The 26,976-nt window shown below is 38.8% G+C and overlaps 1 protein-coding gene across 1 annotated transcript; it reads right to left on the reverse strand.

The window, feature by feature from the left end:
• Nucleotides 1–43: 43 nt before the first annotated feature.
• On the reverse strand, nt 44–26,147 carry slc43a2a (solute carrier family 43 member 2a). Its single transcript, XM_053646439.1, has 14 exons — nt 25,989–26,147; nt 23,331–23,560; nt 19,134–19,362; nt 18,969–19,024; nt 18,795–18,871; nt 12,232–12,324; nt 11,577–11,710; nt 11,217–11,419; nt 9,412–9,555; nt 8,521–8,647; nt 6,001–6,133; nt 5,618–5,691; nt 5,410–5,533; nt 44–3,875 (listed from the first exon to the last, which is right to left on the reverse strand). Exons 2-14 carry the CDS (start codon nt 23,488–23,490, stop codon nt 3,714–3,716), a joined length of 1,716 nt encoding a protein of 571 aa, XP_053502414.1. The 5' UTR covers nt 23,491–23,560; nt 25,989–26,147; the 3' UTR covers nt 44–3,713.
• Between the last annotated feature and the right edge of the window lie 829 nt (nt 26,148–26,976).

Below are 26,976 nucleotides of genomic sequence, written 5' to 3' on the forward strand. Positions count from 1 at the left end.
TGTGCACACACAAACTGACATATTCTAGATTTTAATAGAAAACTGATTGTGAATTTATATTTATTTTTCATATATTTGATTTTTTTTTTTTTTGGTTAAAACAATTCATTTAAAAATCAAAGAGCAGGTGCTAAATAGTGATATACAACAAAGGAACCAAAATGCCATATAAACTATTGAGACAAAATCTTTCACACACAACAGAAAAAAACCTAGAAAAGATGAAACAGGTAACAAAGTAGGCTACAATTCAATGAAGTACAAAAGACAAGTTGAGGAACAACACTGGTGTTTCAGCTGATATTACTTTCTACACTTCAGAAGCCCAAAAGCATCTGCACTTTATCTGCTTCTATCAATGATCAGTTACTCAAAATTAGCAGGGGCAATCAAACATGTAAAAACCTACATGTATACACTTGAATTATGACTCTAAGGATGAACAATTATGGTATGGCAGTGAAAAAGTGCATTTTTCCCCTGTATTTGGGGGTGGGGTTGGGAGGGGGTATGAAGGTTGTACTCCAACATTCATTTGCTTTTTTACAGTACTGCATTAATGTGAAATACCATCTGTAATATCTAAACACGTTCAAGTCTGTAAAAGCTGAGACATGCACGCTCTACACACAGATAAACTCCTTACAGAGAACAGTTTTATGCAAACACTAGAATGTGAGAAAGATTTAACCTGTTTCTCTGCACAACTCACATCCATTCTACTGAAAATCACAGCAAAACATCTCTGAGAAAAATCAGTGAAGCTGTGTTGGGCTACATTTGGTCAGATGCAAGGACATTTTTTTTTGGCTGATTTATCATCCTGGTGAAAGGTCAAGGTGCCACCAGTGTCACTTTTTAACCACAGCACTCATTCACTAAGACAACATAGATGTTTATCCGTGATGTTTACATCCCATGATGAATCACTACACAGGGTCTGCGAGAGCTGTGACTATCTCATTACTAGCAGTTGACAGGACGGACATTTCAATACAAGTCATGATTTATTATGTTTTTATTATTATTATGTTTTTACTTGAATCTCATCTCAAACGATTTTTATACTATTTCATATGGGCACGTAAAATGCTGAGGTAAATACTCTGAAATGAGAACACTGAGAGTAATTTATGTCTTTGTTGGAGTTGAGCTTTTAAGGAAAGACAACACTGGGCTAAATCTCAGCCTGGACCCCTGCATCTCAGCCTTATGTTAGCTACATGAATGTAGGACTAGAGAAGAGATACAGCATTATTTAAAGCACCTCCCTTTTTGATTATCAAAGTAAATTCAAGTTTAGTCAAAAAGTGTGACTATGGATGTATGATAACCTATGTTTGTAAGATTCACTAAGGTACTCATTTAGGTAAACACAGTAACAGTACAACACCCAAAACGCTTGAGCATACACATGACTGACTGCCTAAACAGCCCTTTGTGCGCTTGTCTTAGATGGCTGTGTATGGTGAAGAATTACGGCACACATGCACAATAAATACTAGCAGAAGCAAGCTAAATCCTCAATTTTTAACCAACACCATGATGTCACTTGTTTTATCTCTCCATAAACACAAAACACAAACTGTCATGAGATGGAGCAAAACTTGAATGGGGTCAAGCCACATCGCAGTTAAAAACATACAAAGAGTTATTACTAGTCTAACTGTTTTCAACCAAAAAAAGAAAGAACCTAAAACATGTATAATAATAATTATAGGTAGCATGTTAACCTTTACAACAAACTGTATAGTTCAGTACTGAATGAGCAGGTGGGTGGAAACACACTGACACACCGGTAATCAGTACAATACCTACAGTCTAAGAACTATTCACTAAAGTGTCGCAAATTATTGCTGGTGAAGTTCAATCTGTTGTACTATGTGTGATTTTTTTAGATTCCTTACAGTTACTTGTTTACTATCAAGGTACTGTCTATGAGCCACTCCTAAAGCAAACCATGTCTTTAGAGTAATACTTCTACTGCAACATTGTGATCGTCTGAAGTTGAAATATATTGCAAAACATATCACATGCCAATCTATACTGCATTGCTAATAATCAGATCAGATCAATTCAGATAATAATCAGCTTGTTACTTTTTTTCAAGATTAAATGCTGCATCTTTAACTGATCTTAAAAAGGAGCATTCATTTTATAAAGCGCATTGTTTAACATAATTGTAATTAAGTACATGCAGCGTGTCTCGGATATGCTCCATTCAGGAAAAGCTGCAGTCTCATGGCCATGCCGTGCTGTGTGTATTAAGGTTGGGCAATATGACAATGTGATATAAATATTGCGATATATTAAGATCATGATACACTTTCATGAGCACTGTGAGCAGTGTCTAGAGTCAGTGCTTCTTCATTATCGCTGTAACTGATTCGACGTAACAAAAAAATACAAATCTGCTTTTGAACCAAGTGTTTCCTTTTCCCTTATTAAATAGTTAAATTGTGAATTTTTCATAATATGGCTCTACTGTCTTGTTAAACATCAGCAAAACTAAATATAATGATATAAAATGATTATTTTGAAGGCGTCCTTAAATATCGCAATATGATATTTTTGCCATCTCGCCCACTCCTAGTGTTTAGTATGCTGTTGGATCTGGCCTGGTCTGTATTTATAAAATATCTCAAAGCAGGAGCATTGGGCTAGGACCTGTTTTTGTAATTATAAGATCATTGTAAACACTGGAGGAACCAGAAATGTCAAGTCACATACTGTAACTGAGGTTGCAGTCATAATTACTGGCAATAATGCATGTCTGAAAACACTTGTAGCAGTCTTTTTCTCTTCTGTTGTTTAAGCATGATGTCCAACTGGTGGCTGAGTCTTAATATTGTATATCCATATATCCATAGTATGAAGAACAGGAATATGATTTTTAAGAATCCAGAAGGAAAGGACAGGATAACATGTCTTTGTGGTGTTTCTTCTCTACGTTCCTCTTTCTTTGCACACTCTTGGCATGTCAAGCCAGATAGGTAGTGTGGATGTAGCACATTCCTGTTTTATTCAAGAGGACCATGAGCTCTTTGATAAGTTGTTGTGTTATGAGAGGAGAGCCAGTGCAGGTAGCATCACATGTTGTGCCTTGTGATTCACAGTGTTCATCAAGCCCACTAATAATATAAAATTATCCAGGTGAAACAATATTGTTTGGTATCATCGCTATAGAATTAATCCTCCTTGCATTTTATTCTAGCCACACAGGCCAGGATCGGAAACTGAGGCAAGAAATCAAGGACTGCTCCCAGTAAATTTGGTAATCATACCTAAAAACAAAGGTATTATTGGCTAACCTGGGTTGTTATCTGGGTTTATATGATGGACAGAGAACTAGGAGAGGGGTCTACATGGAGTAGCTAGATGCTCATAATCCATAGGAGAATTCCAACTACACAGACAACACTGTATTTAATTGTAAAGGAACATTTTCCAGTATCCAGATGTTCTTGGTTTACACACTGAATCTGGTACTGAGACTACAGAGTGTGTAAATGTGTTTAGGTGGCACACTGTCACTTTCAACTGTATTTGCTGCTTTGCCCATGTGTCTGTGTTTCTGTCTGTTTGTGTAAGAGTATTGGAACACTGATGGAGATGGATAAGGGAAAGAGGGTAATTATTATTCCCTTCTCCTTTCCTCTCTCTTGCCTCCTGGCTCTCAGACTGACTTGTGCCGTTCATGTGCGAGTCCATGTTCAGACAAAGGCCTCTTGGTTGTTGCCGTTGCTGATCTTGAGACAGATCTTGGGGTCGTCCTCCCGTTCCTGTTTTTGCCTGCGCAGCTGCTTGCCATAACAGAGCAGGTAGCCAGGGAGGCAGAAGCCCAGCATGCTGAGACCCAGCAGGCCCACATTTACCTGCAAACAGCATACAACATGGTCATCAGGGAACACACATTACTGTACTGCATTCACTGTGGCTGTTATTAGATTTATAACATCAGAACCAGAACTGAAATGCAGTGGAGATTGCAATCAAGAATGCCTTTACTATTCACAGAGCATAATATTACCAAAGCACTATATACCCAGAGCACTATATTCCCAGAGCATTATATTCCCAGAGCTCTATATTACCAAAGCATTATATTACCAAAGCATTATATTCCCAGAGCACTATATCACCAACGCATTATATTACCAAAGCACTATATTCCCAGAGCTCTATATTACCAGAGCATTATATTCCCAGAGCATTATATTCACAGAGTACTATATTCCCAGAGCATTATATTCCCAGAGCACTATATTCCCAGAGCTCTATATTACCAGAGCATTATACTCCCAGAGCACTATATTCACAGAGCACTATATTCCCAGAGCATTGTATTCCCAGAGCACTATATTCCCAGAGCATTATACTCCCAGAGCACTATATTCACAGAGCACTATATACCCAGAGCATTGTATTCCCAGAGCACTATATGCACAGAGCACTATATTCACAGAACACTATATTCCCAGAGCATTGTATTCCCAGAGCACTACATTCCCAGAGCATTATATTCCCAGAGCACTATATTACCAAAACATTATATTACCAAAGCACTATATTCCGAGAGCACTATATTACCAAAGCTCTATATTACCAAAGCTCTATATTACCAGAGCACTATATTCCCAGAGCTCTGTATTACTAGAGCACTATGTTCCTTCAGTACAATACATTATGGGAACTAGTGAAAGGGTTCCCATGGTCATGGTCATGGTCAATGTCATGAAGTCTCCAAATATCAGACCTCAAAACACCCTTGAGCTGGAAGCTGTTTTTAAATGTAATTGAAAAGCTTTCAAGTGATCTGACTGCTACAAATGATATAAGGGAATATTAAGGATATATAGGATTAAGACTGAAAAATAGCACATTGGTAAGTTGGGCTGTTTCCTAGAAAATGTCATTGAGGGAACATAGAGCGTTAGAGATATAAGGTTATATCTGAAATTACAAAGAGGGAAGACACTGCTGTATGTATGTCTTGGAAAGCTAGGGGCTAGTTGCCTGTCTGATTAAATTATATTACCTAGCTATATTTAGCCACAGGAATGAATCAGTCTATGAAGCTGACAGACACGAAACAACTGAATGGGACTGAGTGTGTACATGATGTCTAATTAATATATTTTTTATAATAACCCCTCACCCTCTCAGGAATCATCACTGAGTCCAGGCTTACCTTATTCGTGCTTGTAACTACAAATGTTTCCAATTAGTGTTACTGTAGTTTCTGAATAATTCATAGTTGTTATATAATATGTTTTAAGATTAATAACTAAATAGTAAGTCTGGGGTTTAGGAGGGTTAAACAATATTATAGTAATTAAATATTGTGGTTATAACTGATTATTGGAACATGGCTACAGTCACATGATGTGTGTGTGCTGTAGTCCTCACCCAGAGAGGATCTCCCATTAAAGGGCCCATCATGGCCATGAAGAGAGGCTGTTGCAGAAGAGCAAAGAGAGCACTGATCAGAGACTGCAGTCCTGTCAAACTGCCAAACTGAGAGGAGGGGTACCTGCAGAACAGATAAAACCACAGTCATAAACCGGTTTCAAAGACACAAATGGGCTAAGGTCCAAGTCAGAGCTATTGTACTCACACAGCAGCATATAGGCCTCCCACAGCAGAATGGATAAAACCTCTCACGATGGTGTGCAATATAAAGGACAAAATCTATGGGGAGAGCGAAAACATCATCTTCACATCAAACATTATATAACAATACCTCCATATGCCATGTGTGTGATTTTTCTGTTTTCCTAAAATGGATTCTGTAATGAATAAATGATGATCGGAAGAATAGGCAGTTCCGTGATATGGAAAAAAAAAAGCCAAATTCATCCACAAGGGGTCACTAAATTACTGTACATCTGCTATAGCAACAGCTGCAGTGACATATTAGTGGCTTTGCACCCACTTCCTGCCCTGTGGAAATGTGGTGCAGGCAGGCATGTGGTAAACACTGAGTATAGTATAGTGTACCTGAAGAGGCAGGTTGGGGATCAAGCAGGTGACCCCGAAGCCCACTAGCAGTAGGTTTGTGAAGACAAAAGCTCTGGTGGCATTGCTGATCTGCTGGATCTGCCTATTACGCTTTGTTGACTGGGTGGGGTCTCTAAGAAAAGGAGAGAAATACAGGCAAATTGATTATACTGACACGCCATGGTGTATTTGCATATCTCATTGTCTGCCACAGTTCATGGATAATGTAAAACATATACAGTATCTCACAAAAGTGAGTACACCCCTCACATTTTTGTAAATATTTGATTATATCTTTTCATGTGGCAACACTGAAGAAATGACACTTTACTACAATGTAAAGTAGTGAGTGTACAGCTTGTGCAACAGTGTAAAATAACTCAACACACAGCCATTAATGTCTAAACCGCTGGCAACAAAAGTGAGTACACCCCTAAGTGAAAATGTCCAAATTGGGCCCAATTAGCCATTTTCCCTCCCCGGTGTCATGTGACTTGTTAGTGTTACAAGGTCTCAGGTGTGAATGGGGAGCAGGTGTGTTAAATTTGGTGTCATCGCTCTCACACTCCCTCATACTGGTCACTGGAAGTTCAACATAGCACCTCATGGCAAAGAACTCTCTGAGGATCTGAAAAAAAGAATTGTTGCTCTACATAAAGATGGCCTAGGCTATAAGAAGATTGCCAAGACCCTGACACTGAGCTGCAGCACGGTGGCCAAGACCATACAGCGGTTTAACAGGACAGTTTCCACTCAGAACAGGCCTCGCCATGGTCGACCAAAGAAGTTGAGTGCACGTGCTCAGCATCATATCCAGAGGTTGTGTTTGGGAAATAGACGGCAAAAGGTTGTTGAGCTTCTCAAAATGGGAAGTGGATATAAGGAAATAGCACAAGCATTGAAAATGCCCATTTCACCATCAGGGCAATAATTAAGAAGTTCCAGTCAACTGGAAATGTTATGAATCAACCTGGAATTGGACGTGTGTCTATATTGTCGCAACGCACTGTGAAGAGGATGGTTTGAGTGGCCAAAAAATCTCCAAGGATCACAGCTGGAGAATTGCAGAAGGTAGTTGCGTCTTGGGGTCAGAAAGTCTCCAAAACTACAATCGGAAGTCATCTACATCACCACAAGTTGTTTGGAATGGTTTCAAGAAAAAAGCATCTACTCTCATCCAAAAACAACTCAAGCGTCTTCAGTTTGCCAGACACTACTGGATTCGGTTCTATGGTCAGATGAAACCAAAATAGAGCTTTTTGTCAGTAAACACCAGAGGTGGTTTTGGTGCACACAGAGCGGTAGCCATATAGAAAAGTACCTCATGCCCATGGTTAAATATGGCGGTGGCTCTTTAATGTTTTGGGGCTGTTTTTCTGCCAGAGGACCTGGACATTTTGTTAGGATACATGGCATCATGGACTATCAAATATCAGATATTAAATGAAATCCTGACTGCCTCTGGCAGAAAGATTAAAATGGGCTGTGGTTGGATCTTTAAGCAGAACAATGATCCAAAGCATACATCAAAATCAACATAAAAATGGTTTACTGGCCACAAAATTACAGTCCTGCCATGGCCATCCCAGTCTTGTAAGTCAAGTCATCCTTGACTTGAACCCCGTAGAAAACCTGTGGGGTGAACTGAAGAGGAGAGTCCAACAATGTGGACCTCGAAATTTGAAGGATCTGTAGAGATTCTGTATGGAGGAATGGTCTCAGATCCCTTGCCATGTATTCATCAAGTATTATAGGAGAAGACTCAGAGCTGTTATCTTGGCAAAGGGCGGTAGCACAAAGTATTGACTAAAAGGGTGCCAATAATTGTTGCACACCTATATTTAACAAAGATTTATTTATTTATTTATTTATTTAATAAACCTGTGTTTTGTTTGCAATTGTTTTATATCAATGAGAACAGATTATTTTTGTTAATTTTTTTAAACAAAAGATCAAAAGGTTAAACAATAAAGACAATTTTTCACAGCCTTCTTTGCTCATATTTACCAAGCGTGCCAATATTAGTGGAGGGCACCATATATAAATTTGTTATATTTTACTTATAAAATGTGTATAATAGGTATGATATTATATACTGATAACATATGATTATGCATGATATTAAGTTAATCATGCACATACAAGTGACATTTGATATTTGAGTGTTAGAAGGAGAATCAGAAGGAGTCATTTGTGAAGATACACAAAAAGGCCTGATACAGAATATTATGCTTCATTCATAATTTGCACCATCCAAATAATGAATGTGAATTACAATTAATACAGTGCACTATTTACTTTAGTTCTATTGAAGGGTTGGGAGCTGATGTTAATATGTGGGTGCTAATGTCTATCATAAACACGTCTCTATCAAATATGAACTAATGTTAGATAAAAATAAGACCCACCAATTTGAACAAGCAAATGAAACAGCAACATGTGTACACTTTCAAGTTGGGGTAATGGGAAGTATGACGTGAATGTGCTATTAGTATTAAAGGGTTTAACTGTCCCACTCACTTGGTGATCTGTTCGTCATTCTTGTCCTTGCACTCTTTTAATCTCCAGTCCATGATGTAACCAATCACTGGAGAGGTCAAGAGACACAGCAGCTGTAGCACACCAAAAATAGAGGTGTATGTGCTCACTGAGAAAGGAAGACAGAGAAAGAACCATAGTAAGCATCAAATCCTAAATCGTTCATTTATGGCTGTATCGAAATTATTTTGATATAAGTGTGGGTGGACAGATTGCGTAGTTGAGTCGTGACACAAAGCAGGATTTCTAATCCAAGCAAGAATCCATTTGTGTTTTATATGACAACGTGAATTAACGTCAAAGTTAGGAGGTGGAGGAGCAGGAAGACAGAGAATGAAGAATGCACATACAATTTAGCCTGCAGTCTTACCCACTTCCATCTTTTCCACTGAGAAGGCATTAGAAAGCATGAGAACACGCAGAACAAGCAGAGAAAACACACAGTGAGAAGGGTTAGAGCATGAAATAGCCAGTGGAGTAAATACACCTTCTCCAACATGAACGACACATCAGAACATCAGAAATGAGAAACAGTGACATTCCAGGGAAAACAGCCCAGAAGTACTCAGACATACTTGACAGAACAAACACTAGTGACTATAAAGCTGCAGTCTTTAGTGTGTAGTATTAGGCTATGCATTTAGCAGTGTCACATGAATGACAAAACTACAACATTCTATGCTTCTTGACACACCAAGCCAACTGTGTATCAAGTCTTTGTACGTAGTTTTTGTGCATCCAATACTATTGCCGCTTTATAAGTATTTGAGTGTGCGTTTCCACAGAAGACGTTAGCCAGTGGCATTCAGTCATTAGTCAGCCTTCGTTGATGCTAGTCAGGACCATCAAAGTTAACCTCTTTTTTGTACACACCCGTGCTGAGGTCTACTTCAGTAAAGGACTCCAGGATGCTGTTCATGGCTCCCATGTAGAAGATGAGTCGCAGCTGAGTGGCACACATTGTGATGAGGCTGAGCAGAAAGATGGGGCTGAAGACACTGCGCATGAATGACTGGGCTAGAGAGAAAGAAAAGAAGAATCCTTTCAGACCTCATCTTATCTACAAGACAAAATTCCTTCATCTTTTGAGCTTATATATATATATATATATATATATATATATATATATATATATATATGTATATATATATATATATATATATATATATATATATATATATATATATATATTGATCCATCATCTTTGTTGGTGAAGTATAAAGTGATCATTTATCTGCTGCTTTTTTCTCAGAGGTGCTGAATGGAAAAGTACTGCAGTTCGTGTTGACCAAGCAAAGCTGTGGCCATACCTCTCATGAGAGGAGACGGGAAGAAATATTTCATTAATTACAGCAGCCTCTGGAAAATAATTCTACAGGTGCTCAGATGGCAAGGTAATGGCTGGATACACCTTATGGTCCATTACAGGCTGGAAAATCTGGCCTGTTAATAATCAGCCAGTCATGGTGTTGACCGATGAAGAAAAGGGATTTATAATCCTGGACACAGCTGTGGTGACCAGTTATTGCTCAGTATTTTAGGAATCTACCTTACTTCAGGAAATAAAAACCCTACCAGAAGACACACATAGACTGAGTGTGTAATGAAAACATGAGGTCCTGAGGGCACTAGTTCTAGGATTTGATCAGTATCAGACTATCCTTTAAAAAACAACTCACCCATCGCTGCTGGCTCTCAGTCTCTGTCCCGCCATACTTTTTACCAGCCAGAGCTTCTCATAATACTGTGTGAATTGATTACATGGTCCATTTAGCATGAATGAGCCGAACGTGGGACCCCCATTGTGAGTTAAAGACCCTCATATGGGAAGAGAAGGCTTGCAAAGGTCTGTGTGTTCATCACAGTTCGGCCTTACTGTATTGTATAGATCTGGGTTAGTGCAGCCAAAGTTCACAGAACTCTCCCTCCAGCCCTGAGACACTGGCTCTTAGTCTGACTCTGGCTACTAAAGGAACTTAAGGAACGCCCACATAAAAGCGCTTTAATTACATCCATTTGTTAGCTTGTTTGCTGACACCCCATTATGTTGTGGATCAGGATGCAAGGTGTGTGCTTTAAAGGGAAAGCCTTCTTAAATCACTTGGACTTGGACAGCTTGCAGGCAAAAGGCTGTCCATCTTGTCTAGACTAATGTGGGCTTGAATAAGGCTTTCTGCTTGAAGGAATATGTGATTTGTAGCTTGACTGGCAATTGTAACAGCATTACCAACTGTTTACTGTATCTCAAGAATGAAGTTCTTTGAAAATCTTTGTTGAAAGCCAATGGACTGACAGTGTATGTTCTGGGACACTTCAAAAATGTTATCTCAGCAAATATCTTAGCAAAATATCTGAATATAGGCACATTTATCTAATAGTTCTTATGATGTGATCATTGTACATATATGAGCTTATCAACCCTATTTCTAAACATTTTTCAAATTTCAAGCTTGTGCTTTTGGTAGATAATTTTGCTTATTTCTGGAAATAACAGCAAGGAAATAATCAAAATAATTAGCACAATTATCTTCAAAAAGAATAGAACAAATTAAAAAGACAAAACAATCTTTAAACTGCTTATGCAGTTCTGCCAAAAGCTAGGTCAATATCTTTCCTACCTTCTAAGAAGACATTGCAATCATATTAAGTATGTACGTATGAATAGATATGACCCTTACACTCCTCTGTAGACTTGCACTGCACATCTAGGTCAACAGTGGACAAGCAGATCTTGTTTCCGTCCTGCGTGGCCAGCATTTTGGTTTGGTTTTTCATAGAGTTCCCCACACTGAGTCTGCGGCCCACAGTGGTCACCTGTCTGTAAAACTGCTTGCCTGTGATCTTATGGTCAAAGCCCAGCCAGCTGAACTTGATCTTCACACTAATGGAAACAAGAAGCAGACATTTTGAAACAAATTAATGAAGAATTGACGAGTCTTGATCAAAGTCTTCTTTTCATATGATGGTTGGATGGAACAGACTGAGAGTCATCAGAGTGAGATTTGTGGACCTTGTTGTGTTTGCAAAAGATCACATACGTGTAGTCCATGTCCTCAGGACCAGGGAAGGGCTCCAGAGGCCAGTTGAAGAAGCAGTTGAAGAAGACAAGGCCAGCGCAGCTAGCCCAGACAAACAAAATGGTGATAAAGGACACGCCCAGGTCATAGATCACCTATGAGAATAATAAATGTTAATTCAAAGACACAATAAAAGGACGGCGACATTACATTGCTGGATTGGTTTGTTCTATCGTTTTTAATACTAGTTGAAGTTGTGGAATTAGCTCAAAAAACATAAAATGTTTTAATAATGATTAAAATCAACACTTAAGCTATATACAATATATTAAGTCTACATGAATTGCACAGGAGTAATATATCCCTCAATGATGTGATCTGAGGTCACATTGGGATGGCAAGGCTTATCACATGTTGTGTCACCATTACTAATGTGTCATTAATGTGTCAGGAAGCTGGGGTCAGCCATGATACAGCACCCCTGGAGCAGAGAGGGTTAAGGGCCTTGCTCAAGGGCCCAACAGTGGCAGCTTGACAGTGCTGGGGCTTGAACCCCTGACCTTCCGATTAGTAGCCCAGAGTCTTAACCGCCAAGCCACCACTGCCCCAATATCACCATTGTTACCATCTTCTAACAGAATCACTAACAGAACATGAATCGGCTTTGGATTTTTACCTTAATGCCTGGAAAAGTGACAGCAGAAGAAGCGTATGATCCAATCATGAGTGCAATGAAAGTGGAGCGTAGATCTCCAAACATGTTGGGAAGCTGAGAAACAAAGAAAGACAGCATTCAGGAATACAGTATCACAATGAAATAAAACGTACAAAAATTCTCTAATTTCAAACTAAGGAATTCTGTTTATAACACAAGGTTATAATATTTTATTTACAAAGAACAACATGTCATAATTTATATCTGTCTATAGTTACTTGGTTAAATGGTGTGTAATACCGGCAAATAATTTTAATAATTCAACAATAATTCCCTCACCACCTCTCTCTCTCTCTCTCTCTCTCTCTCTCTCTCTTTCTTTCACTATCACTCTCTCTCTCTCTCTCACTCTCTCTCTCTCTCTTTTTTCTTTCTTGAAAACAATGTGAAGGAGCCACTGAATCAGCACATTAATATACATCTATGATTTGCCTTGTAATGTGTAAATATTGAATCAGTGTGACATATGAACAGAGCATTATGTGGATGGATGGATTTTTTAAAATCAGAAATCTGATTTGTGTGTGTGTGTGTGTGTTTGTGTGTGTGTGTGCATGAGTGTGTGTGTGTGTGTGTGTGTGTGTGTGTCTGTGTGTGTGAGAGAGAGAGAGAGAGAGAGAGAGAGAGAGAGGTTGTAAGGTCTTGCATAAGAGTATTTCCCTTATGAGCAGATAAAGAATTGAGGATAGAAGAGAGGAGCACAGAGTGTTCTGAGCTAAGCAACTATCAGGTATCATGAAAAAAAAAAACAGAACAAACGAGTGAAAGTGTTGAAAAACATGCTCTGACTTCCAGATTCCCTGAGGACGTTTCAGAATTTAATGTATCACCGTGACAACCAGAATGCCAAACCCTGAAAGTGTCATGGTATCCATACTGGCTGACTGTTCTTAAAGTCACACTACTGTTTTTTCAAGAACTTGTCTCTTCCTCACCACCCACACCCAGGGGGCAGGAATGAAAGAGGCGACTGGAGCCCAACCAGACGAAATTCCCTGCCTCTAATTAGAGGAAAGGTCACTTCCTGTCCAGGAAAGACAAGACATTCCCTATCCAAAACATCCAAGATGACACTAGCAACAACAGTCTCTCTCTCTCTCTCTCTCTCTCTCTCTGTCTCTCTGTCTCTCTCTCTCTCTCTCTCACACACACACACACACACACACTTGGTCGGAGAGGACCTTATGCTGGCAGCACTACAGTGACCCACGTGAAGTGCTTTCTGTTCTTTTTCAAGACTGCAGATGGTTGAGTGAGCAGTAAACAGGGAAGAGCACATTAAAAACACCACAACACTCATACAAAACTTGTAGATTAAAGAGACTATTTCAACATCACCACGCCAGTGTTTTCCTTCTTCCTTCCACAATGACCTGAGCACAAGACCTCATTTATTCATTTATACATTCACTATCTATTACAATATGTTCACCACTGTACTGAATCACAACACATATACAGTATTTTAACAAACATGTATCAGACGTACCAAACCCTGTCCCTGTTTGTAGATGTCCAAGACATCGGTTTTTATAATGTTTTAACTGGAACTTTGCCTTTTATTAGTTTCATGCGCTGCACCACTTTTGCACTGCACAATCATGGGAGGTTTGATGCAAGTAAGTGAGGCAGATTAGATGATGATAAGACCAGCACATAACTTTAAAAAATCTGAGTCGAGAATGTACTTTAAACCTGTTGTTAATTAAAATAATACATACAAAATTCCAGGTTGCTGTCTAATGCAGCTATGTTACTGTAAGTCCAAGACAAAATTATCTGATGTACAACTCAGACAAATATCTCAATCTTAAAATTACAACATGGAATTCTAGTCATTTGAATTACAAGAGTATGCAGCAAAGCTAATGATGTGAGTAGGACAAGGGAAAAACTGGTTTGTGCATCTGCCTAGAAAATAGTCTATTTGCAGTGGAGCTCAGGTTAAACATGACTTGCTTGATATTCACTTAATGTCTGTGCTATTTTTGGATTCGCCTCAAAGCTGAAGCGTCAGTGTTTAATGTATTGTGTTACCAGGTCTAACACACTTAACACACTCCTCTATAAAGGGTCAAAGATGAGATGCATTTTACATTCATTTTACAGAAAATAATTCCATCCATCCATCCATCTTCTACCACTTACTCCTTTTCAGGGTCACGGGGAACCTGGAGCCTATCCCAGGGAGCATCGGGCACAAGGCAGGGTACACCCTGGACAGGGTGCCAATCCATCACAGGGCACAATCACATACACACTCATTCATACACTACAGACACTTTGGACATGCCAATCAGCCTACCATGCATGTCTTTGGACTGGGGGAGGAAACTGGAGTACCTGGAGGAAACCCCCACAGCACGGGGAGAACATGCAAACTCCACACACACGGCCCCGGCAGGACTTGAACCCTGGACCCTGCAGGTGTGAGGCGAACATACTAACCACTAAGCCACCGTGCACCACAGAAAATAATTGATATTCATAAATATTATATGATATCACTCCGCTCTGCATGGTAGCTTAGTGGTTCAATTCCCGCCTCTGCCCTGTATGCGCAATGTTTTCATGTTCTTGCTGTTCTTTGGGGGTTTCCTCTGGGTTCTCCGGTTTCGTCCCCAGTCCGAAGACATGTGTTGTAGGCTAACTGGCATCTCTAAATTCTTCATAGTGTGTAAAAGGGTGTGTGAGTGTGTGCACGATTGTTCCCTGCGATGAATTAGCATCCGGTCCAGGATGTCCCCTGCCTTGTTTCCTGAGCTCCATGGGATATGGCTCATGGCTGCCTGTGACCCTGTATAGGATAAGTGGTGCAGAAAATGGATGGATGGATGGATGGATCACTCCTCTTTTTGGAGTTGTCTCATAAAGGTGCATAAATAATTACACACCAAGGGAAAAGTAAAGTTCTAAAGCACAATGCTGTTGGAGTAACAGTTTGCTAAGTTTTTTAAACTGTGTAAAAATGTTTAAAAGGAATATAAATAGGCATTTATGTATTTAAACTCCCAAATATGTTGGTAATATACTGTCTGATTGTCTGCATTATGGAAAACTAACAAGAACGTTCCATCACATTGAAATGCAGGGCACTTGCCCATCCGCTCTGTCAATAAAAAAATGTACAGATGCCAAGAAGAAAAAAAATCAATAAAGCTTGTGATGGGGGAAATAAAACACTAGAAATGGAATTTCCAGCTTGTGTAAAAGTAATTTCAATGCCTGCCCACCCCACTTCCTTTGTACAAAACAGTCCTCTACAGCAAACTGTAACATCTTTTAGACTTCCACTTGAACAGGGGGGATTTCGAAGTGCAGCAGAGAATGAGTCATGTAGCGTGGCTAAGTCTCTCACGCTAACCACAAAAGACCTGGAACCACAAAGAGGGAAATGAAATGGACATAGAAGTGGAAAGGAAACTGGATTAAACTGAACTGAGTCAGGTCATGAAACGAGATGTTCTGTCACAAGAGACTCATGTGCTGATAGCACAGAACTGTATTTAAGGAAGCACAGCACACAAAGCAAGGTTGTTCAAAACAGCATCAGTGTGCACCTAATTACCCAAACTGACTGAACAAATCAACATGACCTTCAGATCTGTGCCAGTCAGAGCAGATGATAGAAACAGTGTCTCTGATAAACAGTGCTGGCATGCCAGTTTACTGGCTGTTCTCAGTTTCGGCATGTGTATCTGTCTGGAACTATTATTACTCATCAAGCTCCATCTTGCTTCATCTGCCAACACTGCCCCTCCCTCTTAAACCCGACCCAGTCGCATTAATTCTCTTTTCCTCACTCCATAGCCAAACCTGTTTTGATCAAATCTGCACATGAACCAACATGACCACAAAGTACTGAAACTTCCTTTCAGGCAAGACTGACTCCAAAACAGGGATTACTGAGCAGAGTGGAAGAGAATTTGTCCTAGTGAAACTGCATAGTCTAGAGAGCATAACAGGTATCTCACACAGTAGAAGAGGGAACTGATGTCAAATCACAGAAGAAAGAAAAAGAACGGAAGAGTAAGGGCGACTCCATGATTGTAGATTTATCTGAGACCATGTTGTGAGAACAAGCCAAGGGTGTGAGGTGAGCGGTACGCACTTAGACCCCCCTCCTCACTTGCTTACTGCAGTTAGTACACATTGTGCTGAGTGAGCAGATAGAGACTGTAAACAGATAGAGGGGGAAAGAAAAGGAAAGAGATAGCAGGGAAACACAGGATGAATGAGCAAAAGGATAGGAAAGAGACTAAAGCCTAAAATTGTTATATACATTAAGCAGTTAAGAAAGTAAGATTGATAAAAGTCATTCCTGGTTTCCAAATTTGAGCAATTAAATCTTCTTCTTTTTTTTTTTTAAAGGTACTTTTCTCAGTTCAGCTGTGATTAAAATATGCAAAGCACATGCAGCGCTTCAGGATAGAAAGCATGTCATAGGAAAGAAAGACACCCCTGTGGAACCTCCAGACTCAGCTGTGTAAAACCAACAGTTATTTCAAGTAGCATGGGTGTGCTTACTAGAACCCAGCAGCTGAAACAACTAAAATTACTAACTGTAGCATGCTCCACAGCATGATCTGACACACATTGTACACACATTTATTTCTTCTGCCGGTTTTCTTCTACCGGTGTTCAACACTTCCTCTTATGTAAACAAAGCAGGTATACAGCTCTAAGGCCACATTGTGTCACCTGATTAAAAAGTAAAAAACTTTTTTTTTTTTATTTTTTAAAAAGACCTGTTATGGTGTCAGGGTGTCACGCATGTTGTGAACTCTGTGTCTGTGTCTGCGCATGTCAGGAAACACCTGCTATATACAGTTGTATGTCAAAAAATTTGAATATTGTGGAAAAGTTCATTTTTTTCCGTAATTTAATTTAAAAAGTGGAACTTTCATATATTCTAGATTCATTACATACAAAGTGAAATATTTTAAGCCTTTTTAAAAAAAAAAAAAAAAAATCTTGATTATTATGGCTTACAGCTTATGGAAAAAAATCCAGTAGCTCAAAATATTAGAATAAAGAATTTATAATACAGAAATGACGACCTTCTGAAAAGTATGTTAATTCATGCACTCAATACTTGGTCCAGACTCCTTTTTTATTTCCTTGAGCTGTAAGCTGTAATCATCAAGATTAAAACAAAAAAAAGGCTTGAAATATTTCACTTTATGTGTAATGAATCTAGAAGTTCCACTTTTTGAATTAAATTACGGAAAAAAATGAACAGATTTTTTGAGATGCACCTGTAGGTTTTATTACAGTTTCTGAAGAACGGGAAGTCTGGTTGGTTGCCTCTACCATAAACTGAGCAAAATGTATTATGAAAAGTTACACACTGATATCTAAAAGAACACAATAGGGTTTACAAATATACAGCTCTTGCTCAGACAGCCTGGGTTGCTGTGAGGATGGAACACAGATTGGTTGTCTGTACCATTCCTTACTAGCACAACTGCAGGGAACATTTTGTTCATCCAAACAGTAAATCATACTGATGTCTTTTTCTGGACCTTGCTTGGAGCTTAGAGCTGAGGCAGAGGGCAGATAAAACAGAACAGAGAGAAACATGTCTGCCATGTGAGGCTAACAAAACTAATAGCACTTAACAGACAGCTGAAGGAATTTTTATGCTTACATAACTCTACCCAGGAAAGTAGAAGGAGCTCTCAGGAGGTTATCATGTGGTAAATAATGATAGCCATGTTTAGTAAAACATTGCTTGAAAAACCAAAGTTAAATGAAACCAGGCATAACCCATTAAAGTTCAAATGTATATGGCACTGCTGCTTGCCTCAATAACAGGGTGAACTATAATGATAGTGTTAAAATATTACAAATACACCATGAGTCAAGTACTTTATGTGGCTGAATCTAAAATATCATTGTTCACTATGCATGTAGGGTGTACAACTCCGGTAAGGAAGCCATTAGGGAATTCTACTCAACTCACAGGTAATAAATATAAACTCACGTTAAATAGTGACTAGAATAACTAAGTGAATAAACAAATATGAAGTCATTAATTACTTTTAGTGCATCTGACAGACAGCCTTATCCAGAGTGACTTTATCTTATTTATACAACAGAGCAGTTGAGAGTTAAGGGCCTTGCTTAAGGATCCAGCAGTGGAAGCATGGTAGTGCTGGGATTTGAAATCATGACCATCTGATCAGTAGGCCAACATCTTCACTGAGCTACCACTGCCTTATGAATGTCTACATGGAAAAAAAAAAAGAAAAAAAGCTAAAGATTCTACACTATTGTAATGTTCTGGTAGAAAAGCAATCCTAGCCGGAAATATCATCAGGACTATTGTGTTTGCCCAATCAGTGGTCTGCACAATGTTTAGCTCCGCCTGTATGTCCTGCTTACATAGGCTTGCATATGCTATTGCATAAGAGTAATCAAATTCGACACAGGTAATTAGGATCACAGTTAATTTGCTGTGCTAAGCAATGCCACATCACCTAGCAGAAAACAAGACGCCTAATATAAATAGAGACACTCACTGTGAGGGAGGTGAAGGTCATGCACATGCCCCCGAACCCGTTCAGCGCCAGAGCAAAGAAGATCAGGAATGAGAGGTCTGCAATGACCAGACAGACACCGTATTAGAATAAACAACCAAAGATAGATTTTGGAAAGTGACTACTGTTTCAAACAAGCAAGGTTTCTGTACTTACTCTTTGGATTATAGGCTCCATAAGCGATCAGCATACAGGAGAGGGCGAAACTGGCACTGCAGTCACAGAAATCTTATATTAATGGATTTATTTTTTTACATTTGAGGAGGTAATTATAATGATTTTTGCCTTGCATACCAGTAAAATCAGTCAAATCACTCTTACCTGCCAAGCAGGCGAAGTTTGCGTGGCCCATATTTGTCCATAATGATACCCAGCGGCAGTGTAATGGCACTCAGAAGGAAGGAGCCGATGGTGAAGGCCAGATTCAGCATCTCATCCTGCTCTTTACAGATGGGCCAGCCTTTCATTTTCAAGAACTCTTCACTTTTGTTTCCTGAGCTTATCGTGGCTTTCTCACTCTCTTCAGACACGTTCTGCATTGTACTGTTGTCTAAAGAAATACAACACAAGTGATCAAACCAGTCACCCAGTAAAACCAGACAATTATCAAATAGTCTTGTACCTTATTATAATAGTTATGTAACTTATTATAATATTATAATAGTCCATCCATCCATCCATTTTCTATACCACTTATCCAATAGGGTCGCAGGGAACCTGGAGCCTATCCAAGGAGCATGGGGCACAAGGCAGGGTACACCCTGGACAGGGTTATTATAATAGTCATGTATCTTATTATAAAAGCTGCATGTGTCTTTATTATAATAGACGTGTGATTTCGGACTACAAATTTGTCTGCTGATCTGGATTCACAATAAATGCCTTATGCTTACATCCACCTGCCTCCACTCGGTGACAGTCATTGTTAAGTTCAATATGAAAGCAACATTGTTTTGGATTTTTTGTTTCAGTGATAGGCCATTTCAACCATTATTTGAAAAACCCACAATGAAACAACACGTATTTTAACAGTGTACGTACTTCAACAGTTTAGTAAAATCACAGTAAGGTTAGCACCCTATTGATCAGCACCAACTCTGAATTAGTTAGTTGCTAGTCTTATGCAGGTACCAAAAATCCTACATCTGGAACCTTTGTTATTTGGACTGGTGTCCAATGGAAAAAGGCATTTCAGGTTTCTTTTTAATGCCAGAAGTACTTTGTGCAGTTGAAACCTGCCCTTAGTTAGAGCTGAATTCTAAGTAAAAACTTAACAGGAACTCATGTTCAGGGCTGGGTAAGAGGAAAGTGCATTCGGAAAACAGGCTGAGCACCTCAATTCTCTCTCTCTCTCTCTCTCTCCCTCCCTCCACTTTCTCTCTCTCCCTCCTTCCCCTTCTTTCTCTCTCTCTCCCTCTCTCCCTCCCTCCGTGTGTGTGTGTGTGTGTGTGTGTGTGTGTGTGTGTGTGTGTGGGGCCATGGTGAGATAGTGGTCAGGAAACAGGCAGAAAGGTCAGACCAAAAGGCACAGCCTCACACCATGTAAACTGGCAGAAATAGAAGGACTGGTGTCTTCCCTGAAATTGAACTCTTACACTGAAGTTTGCTTCAGAACCTTGCCAAATTTTTTATAAACATCACTTGTTTTGACTAGTGCATTTCTTGCAACACAATCGAATCCACTGAGATGACTCAATAGCCTTGAGAAAAGTAAACTTGTATAACTGTACTAAAGGGGAGTCAAGGAGGGCACATGGTTATGCAGTGCGTGGGTGAGTGTCATGATCGTGCAAATGTAAGGGACAGAATGTCTTTGTATTTCCTGGAATGAAAGACTTTTTTTGTGACTGACAGACAAAGGAGACACGCTTGTTAAGCAAGATTGATTTGCGGCAGCAAATAGATGAAGCCTCATGAGACAGTTACTGGAGAACAAACAGCAGCTGGGCTTTAGTGGCTCTCACTGAGTAAAAAAGAAGCCCTGAGTGGCATCAAGCCAATAGCAAAATGAAGCCTGTGTAACACTCATCACACTCACATCCATACAGGGTCTGGTTTAGGACACACAATAATTCACTTCCCTCTTTGGACACACATGGTAGGAAGTGAGAAAGGCTGAGTATGCACTGCAGAGTTTGGTTTAACTGATCTCCAGCCTGTCACACACTCACACTTTGTCAGAAAAATACTACATGAGCGCAGATTCTTTGCCAGCTATGCAGTAAGACTCACATGTCATGTGCTTACTGAGGTAAAGCAAGCTGCTGAAAAGGGAAGGTGGAAGCTTCACGTGTGACACAGGCTGATCACAGTGATGAGCTAGACACAAATCTGTTCTGTTTCTAGCCATGTGAGTCCAAAATCACTGACGCAGTCATGGAAACTGGACACAAGCAGTTTAAACAAGATCTAACCTTGATATTGATTTTAAAAGTGCAGACCATGATTAAAAAAATCGTGCATATGATTACACTCTTGCTGAAAAACAAAGTAAGGGCTTACTTCACTGTTTGAAGTGTCATAATAGTCATAATATGTATGCTATTATATATAGGAAAATAATTAATAAGGGAGTGGTATGATTATTATTATGGAAAATAATGATTAATTGGTTATTTTCCAATAACAGCATACATAAGCTAACACCCTTCACCATATCAACAAGTAGACATTTTGCTTTGTTCAATAACAATTTTTTAATGTTTATGTTTATTATTAGCCTTCAATTATGTCAAGCATTTGCCAAACAAGTCCCTGTATATTAGCTGCTACTATAGAAACAATAATGTATTACAAAGTAATTAATATGCAATAAAGCAACACCTTCTAACTAATGAGATTCGATAATTAACTGTGGTATAAGATCATATAAAAATCCATGTCTGAGATTAGTAACTAATAGCTGATTGGACATTTAAATTTATTCCATTCTGGTTGTTTAATTTCTCCTTCTTAAACATACTGTCTATCTTTCTGAAAAGATTCCAGGTAGAGTCAGGTTGAGCTAAAAAGCCTTAATGATCCAAAGAACCCTTAAAGAGTTCCTTTTCTTAAGGGTGCAGTGTATGTCTATATCAGTGTGAGCATTATATTGGCTATTTCTAATAACAAACTATCTTACTAATAGCCAGGTAGAAGAAGGGAATGATGGCGTGTAGGCTTCAAACCTGACACATTGACTTCCCTTGACATGACTCCTTGACTACTGCTATTAGCTGGGTGATAAATGTGCTGCCAATGTGCCACTAATGAAACTCAGCCAAAAGACTGGGGCGAGACTTTTTCACAAGAACAGGATGGAAAGCGAAGGGTCTATTCCATCTCTCAGAGAGTGAAGTAGGTATAGCAATTCTCAGTAAAACACCTCCACTTCTTAGAATGGGAAAGCAGTTATTAGAAGGGAGAACATGTGCAATGAAGTCATTAATCAACAAGATGGAGCAACATTTCTAACATCTACAGACCTGCAGGAAGCAAAGAACGAGTTCTAAAAAAAAAACAGGGTTACAATAAGAAAACTGAAAATATGGGACATTTATTTCATAATGTGGATGTGTATGTATGTATATATGACTTCATTGCACATGTTCTCCCTAATTATTTTAGTTTTTTATAATGTGGATGTTTGAGTAAGAACTCTTCATAAACCATGAATTCAATATGGTTTATACTGGTGAGTGTTAATCCTGTATGAATGACATATAATGTTCTAAAACATCATGTTTCCTCTCAGTGGATAAACACAGTCATATACCAGTTGCACTAAATAGCATCCAGGTCACCTTTCTTTTTCTTTTCTTTTTTTTTTGCAGTTAAAGAAAACACATATCACACATACAGGCAGGAGTGAGTCATCAATATTGATTGCCCTGTTGATCTACACATTTGCAGCTGCATTGAGTATCATTCCTGCACTATACTGTGCCAAATAGCTTGGGCTTTATGGATGTTTTTTCTCTTTCCAGATTTGCTTGTGTGTAAGAAAACAACATTCAGAAGTCTTACTTAAATACTGTAATCCTCAGCCAAGTTGTATGATCAGCAACTTCTAACAGCAATTTAAGAACATAAGCAAATCCAAAGCAGATGGATGCAGCAAAGCCCTGGAGTTTAAATCCAGCCTACTCTGCAATGATTATTGTGCAAGATAGATCTTTTAGACCTCTCTGATTTCGTCTTACCTTTAATAAAAAAAAAGAAGCTTTTTTTGTGGAAGTTATACATTATGTTGGAGGTAGTATTGTGCAATTATAGTGTATTAACATCTTAGTCAGAGAAACTGTGGGAAACCCCACTCCAACTAATACTTTTGACTAATTCTCTAAACTGATTAAGTAACTGAGTGCTATAAAAGTCAATTGGAGGTAATGAGAATAGACAAAGAAGGCTCCTTCTTTTAAATTGTGCCCATGGTGAGTTTCTTTGTTGTCAGATCTTTGTTCTTGCCTAATACTGCACACTACCTGCATTTAGCATGCCTGTGAGTCATGTTTATTACCTTGCTGTAACCGTTCTTACCTGGTACTTTGCAGAGGGAGGAGTAGAAGCCCTCTGATTTCAGCATGATGAGTAACGAGCCCCATCCCAGGAGTACAGCAGAGAAGAGCAGATTCTCAATCACCGCTGTCACTGCCATCCACCAGCGGCGTGAGAAAGCTGTGGCCAGTGAGGGGGCCATGATGCTGGACGCTCTGACACTCACACACCAGTTATAATGGCAAAGGCTCGGAAAGCTTTGATGATTAAGCCTGGAAAACCCAACATGTTGTTAAAATCAAGAGGGCAGCCCTATAAACCACATCTTGTTAAATAGCATGTGTCTTGACTACATTATCCTCCACGGCAGCATAATTTATATATATATATATATATATATATATATATATATATATATATATATATATATATATATATATATATATATATAACATATGCTTTAGTCAATATACTGATGACAGACAGCTTTACTCTTAGCAGCTGGGCCATTGGTCCATTGGGCCCCTATTGGACTGCACTGATCAAGCTGTCTCTGAAAATCATATCTAGGAGTCTGGGAGTCGTTTTTGACAATGCACATCATCAGAAATGATATAAAGAAATATATCATTATTATACAGGCCCAATTGGTTATTAACTTGAAATTATCCTTCTGGGGGGAAAAACAACAACAGAAAACCTAATAGAATTTGTAATGGTTTTAATGGTTATAATTGGAATTGTATTGGTTTTAATGGAAACTGTAAAGGTCCCTGTGGGTCTCTACTGGTAAATTGTTGCCTTCTGTTGACATGTTATGTCTAGTGGATACCATTAAGGACCAATAATGGTAATGGTTAATGGTTAGCTGATGGTTTGTAATGGTATTTGTAGTGGAAACCATTACATTATTGTCAATTTAGATCTAAGTGTTATTTTAACTAAGCTAGTAAAAAATGAAAAAGTTCTGTAATATAATAAAATGTTAACTGAATTTTAACACTGTAACTGGTTTGGGTCTCATGAGTGGGAAGTTTAGGAATAAAAACTCTCTCTTTGAATAAACATGATGGTGCATACTCAACTAATGTGTTAATATCCCTATTATTTGAATAGTAAAATAATCTGATTCTGATAATCTAGTAAACAACAACAAAAAACCCTTGGATCATCTGGCAACAAGTGCTTTCTGTGTTCATGGTCTCAAAATGGAATTCACTTCCTGTTTAGGTTTGGGCCAGCGTCATTGTTCACCCTCAAAAACACATGTTAAATAATGGGCCTGTTTGTTTAATATTGGAAGTGTATACTTATTAACGTTATAAACGGTGTCTTGTGGTTAAAGCCTCGAGTTTTTATCCTTTCCAACTAGTCCTTTGTTCCAGTTCTCTACAAAAACAGCTCATAAACAGAAAACAGCTGAGCCACAAACGCGTGCTGTATATTAACTCCGCCCATTATTCCGGCCAAGCAAGACCTGATTGGAGGACGGTTTTCCTGCTTCTCTGTCATTGGCTAAAGAAGAATCCTTTAGCAACAGAAACTCCATGTGAGACCGAGATCCATCCGGTTTAAACCAGCGCGGCGCGAGACTACAGCGGTTTTTCTTTGTGCTCGTATATAATGTTCATTTTGATAATTATCCACAGGATCGTTAATGTTATTAGATTTAAAACGATTTTATAAAAAGAATATATATATATATGTAGTACTGGTTGGAGCGAACGAATGGGAGTTAAAAGATGTGGCTTTTTCCACATAAATGTTTACTATTCATTTGCACCTTCTGAAAGCTCGTGCATGGATGTTTTCACGAAAAATAAATCCTCGATTGCACTGCGGGTTAAATGTTATGCGGTATCCTGCGGAAATAATCAGCTCTGAAACTGGTCTGAACTGGACAGAGTAATGAGCGCCTCCGCCTGGAAGCCCCCTCCCCGCACCTTGTGTATATGCATGAAGAGCTGTTTGCAGAGGAAGGACTCTGTGCGCTTCCTGCTTCCAGCACTCTCTCATCCTTTGTTGGCTATTTTAAAATGACAGTTAATTCAGTGTTGCTCTCGAGAAATACTCAGGACTAAATTTCTGCGATGGTTCTCCTGGTGCATTACAGGTTGTCATGTTATAATGCTCATCATATCTTTTCCTCCAACCCTGTTTTTCTAATCTAATATAGGATCTCCCACTAGCGTCTGAGCAATCATCTGCAATGGTTTATTTCTTACTGTGCAGAAAAACAACAACAACCAAATGTAGACTATATGGATGCGTTGATGTTTTGCTGTGTATGTTAGATGACTCTGCACAGTGAGTGGTATGGCTTATTGTCGAGGGTTCATTTTAGCCGGCAAACATAGTTGCGACACAGGATTCAATACATTAATACAAAATGCATTTTAACAGTCTTACATGATGTTTTTCCAAGCTGTCATCATCAGCATCACTGTATGAAATAACTAAATCCTTCTGGTATGCTGATCATCTCATCTATTCTCTTAAACAAGGGTGCTCAGCCCTGCAGTACAGGCTCTAATACAATAAAAGCCTAACACCTGTAATTTCGTCTTTCTTTATATCATTATTCTATAAAAATAATAATAAATTGATGATCTTCGATGTGTTGTTACAGTGTATAACCATCGGTTCGTTACAGTGCTATAACTTACTGCAGAGCATCCTTACAATAAACAAAAGTCATACCTGTTTATCAGTGATCTTCACCAAAATCTTGCTCTTTTCCGACCAGACAGCACCCATAGATGAGTAAATGTTCCGATGTTACTATTAATTTGGCTTCTCTGTATCTATACATTTTCTAAGGTAAGAGGTTCCTGTTTTATATTTGCACCGCTGGCTTCATAAACAAGACAACTTCCTGATTGGCTGTTGGCTGAGCTAGAGCCGAACGCAAGCCAATCAGGAGCGAGCACTCCTGACTATGTAATGAGATATTATATTTTCTTCTCTGTGTCCCACAAAAGATCATTTTCCGTGAAACAGATGTGTTTTTCGGGCTATAAAGACGGTCTCTCCGATTTCTGAAGTTGTGCAACACGTAGTTTATGATCATTATGATAATCAAGATAAATTTGTGTCACTGTTGTGGCCTTCACCATTTATAGCACTGTAGCATTTACAGTTCTTCAGAACAAAGATTTCCGCATTGGCTCTATAAGCAAATTAAGCTGGAGATAACAGCAACTACAAAACGACAGAAAAATAATAAAACACGGCAATAATAGTCAACATGTAGGCCATATTTATAGTCTAGAATAACTTTCTGAGAACTATCCAAGAGGAGCATATAGACTACACTGCCTTAATGAGGAGTTTAAAACACTCCTTTAAACAAAGTGATAATAAATGTAACTCCTTACAGTCTGAAAATTAAAGCTGGTCTAAATAACCAAAAAAAAAAAAAAATAGCCCATGTTCATCTTAATCATGTAATCAACATAGTAATGAAATATACCCAGTGAGTTCCACAATACATGAGCACAAACACCCCCATGACTATTTGTTCACATGAAGAAAACTTTGGAGAGACAAAAGGAGTAACAAACCAATTAGAACACAAACACAGTCTCCCTCTGGTGGTGGAAATCAGTAATTACACTTAATTAAATCCGCATATTCCTTACTTATGCACAGATTTCCTGCCTGTATAGTAGGGTTTTGTTCCTTCTAA

Source organism: Ictalurus furcatus, chromosome 17 (genome assembly GCF_023375685.1).
Source record: "Ictalurus furcatus strain D&B chromosome 17, Billie_1.0, whole genome shotgun sequence".
Classification (NCBI taxonomy): domain Eukaryota; kingdom Metazoa; phylum Chordata; class Actinopteri; order Siluriformes; family Ictaluridae; genus Ictalurus; species Ictalurus furcatus.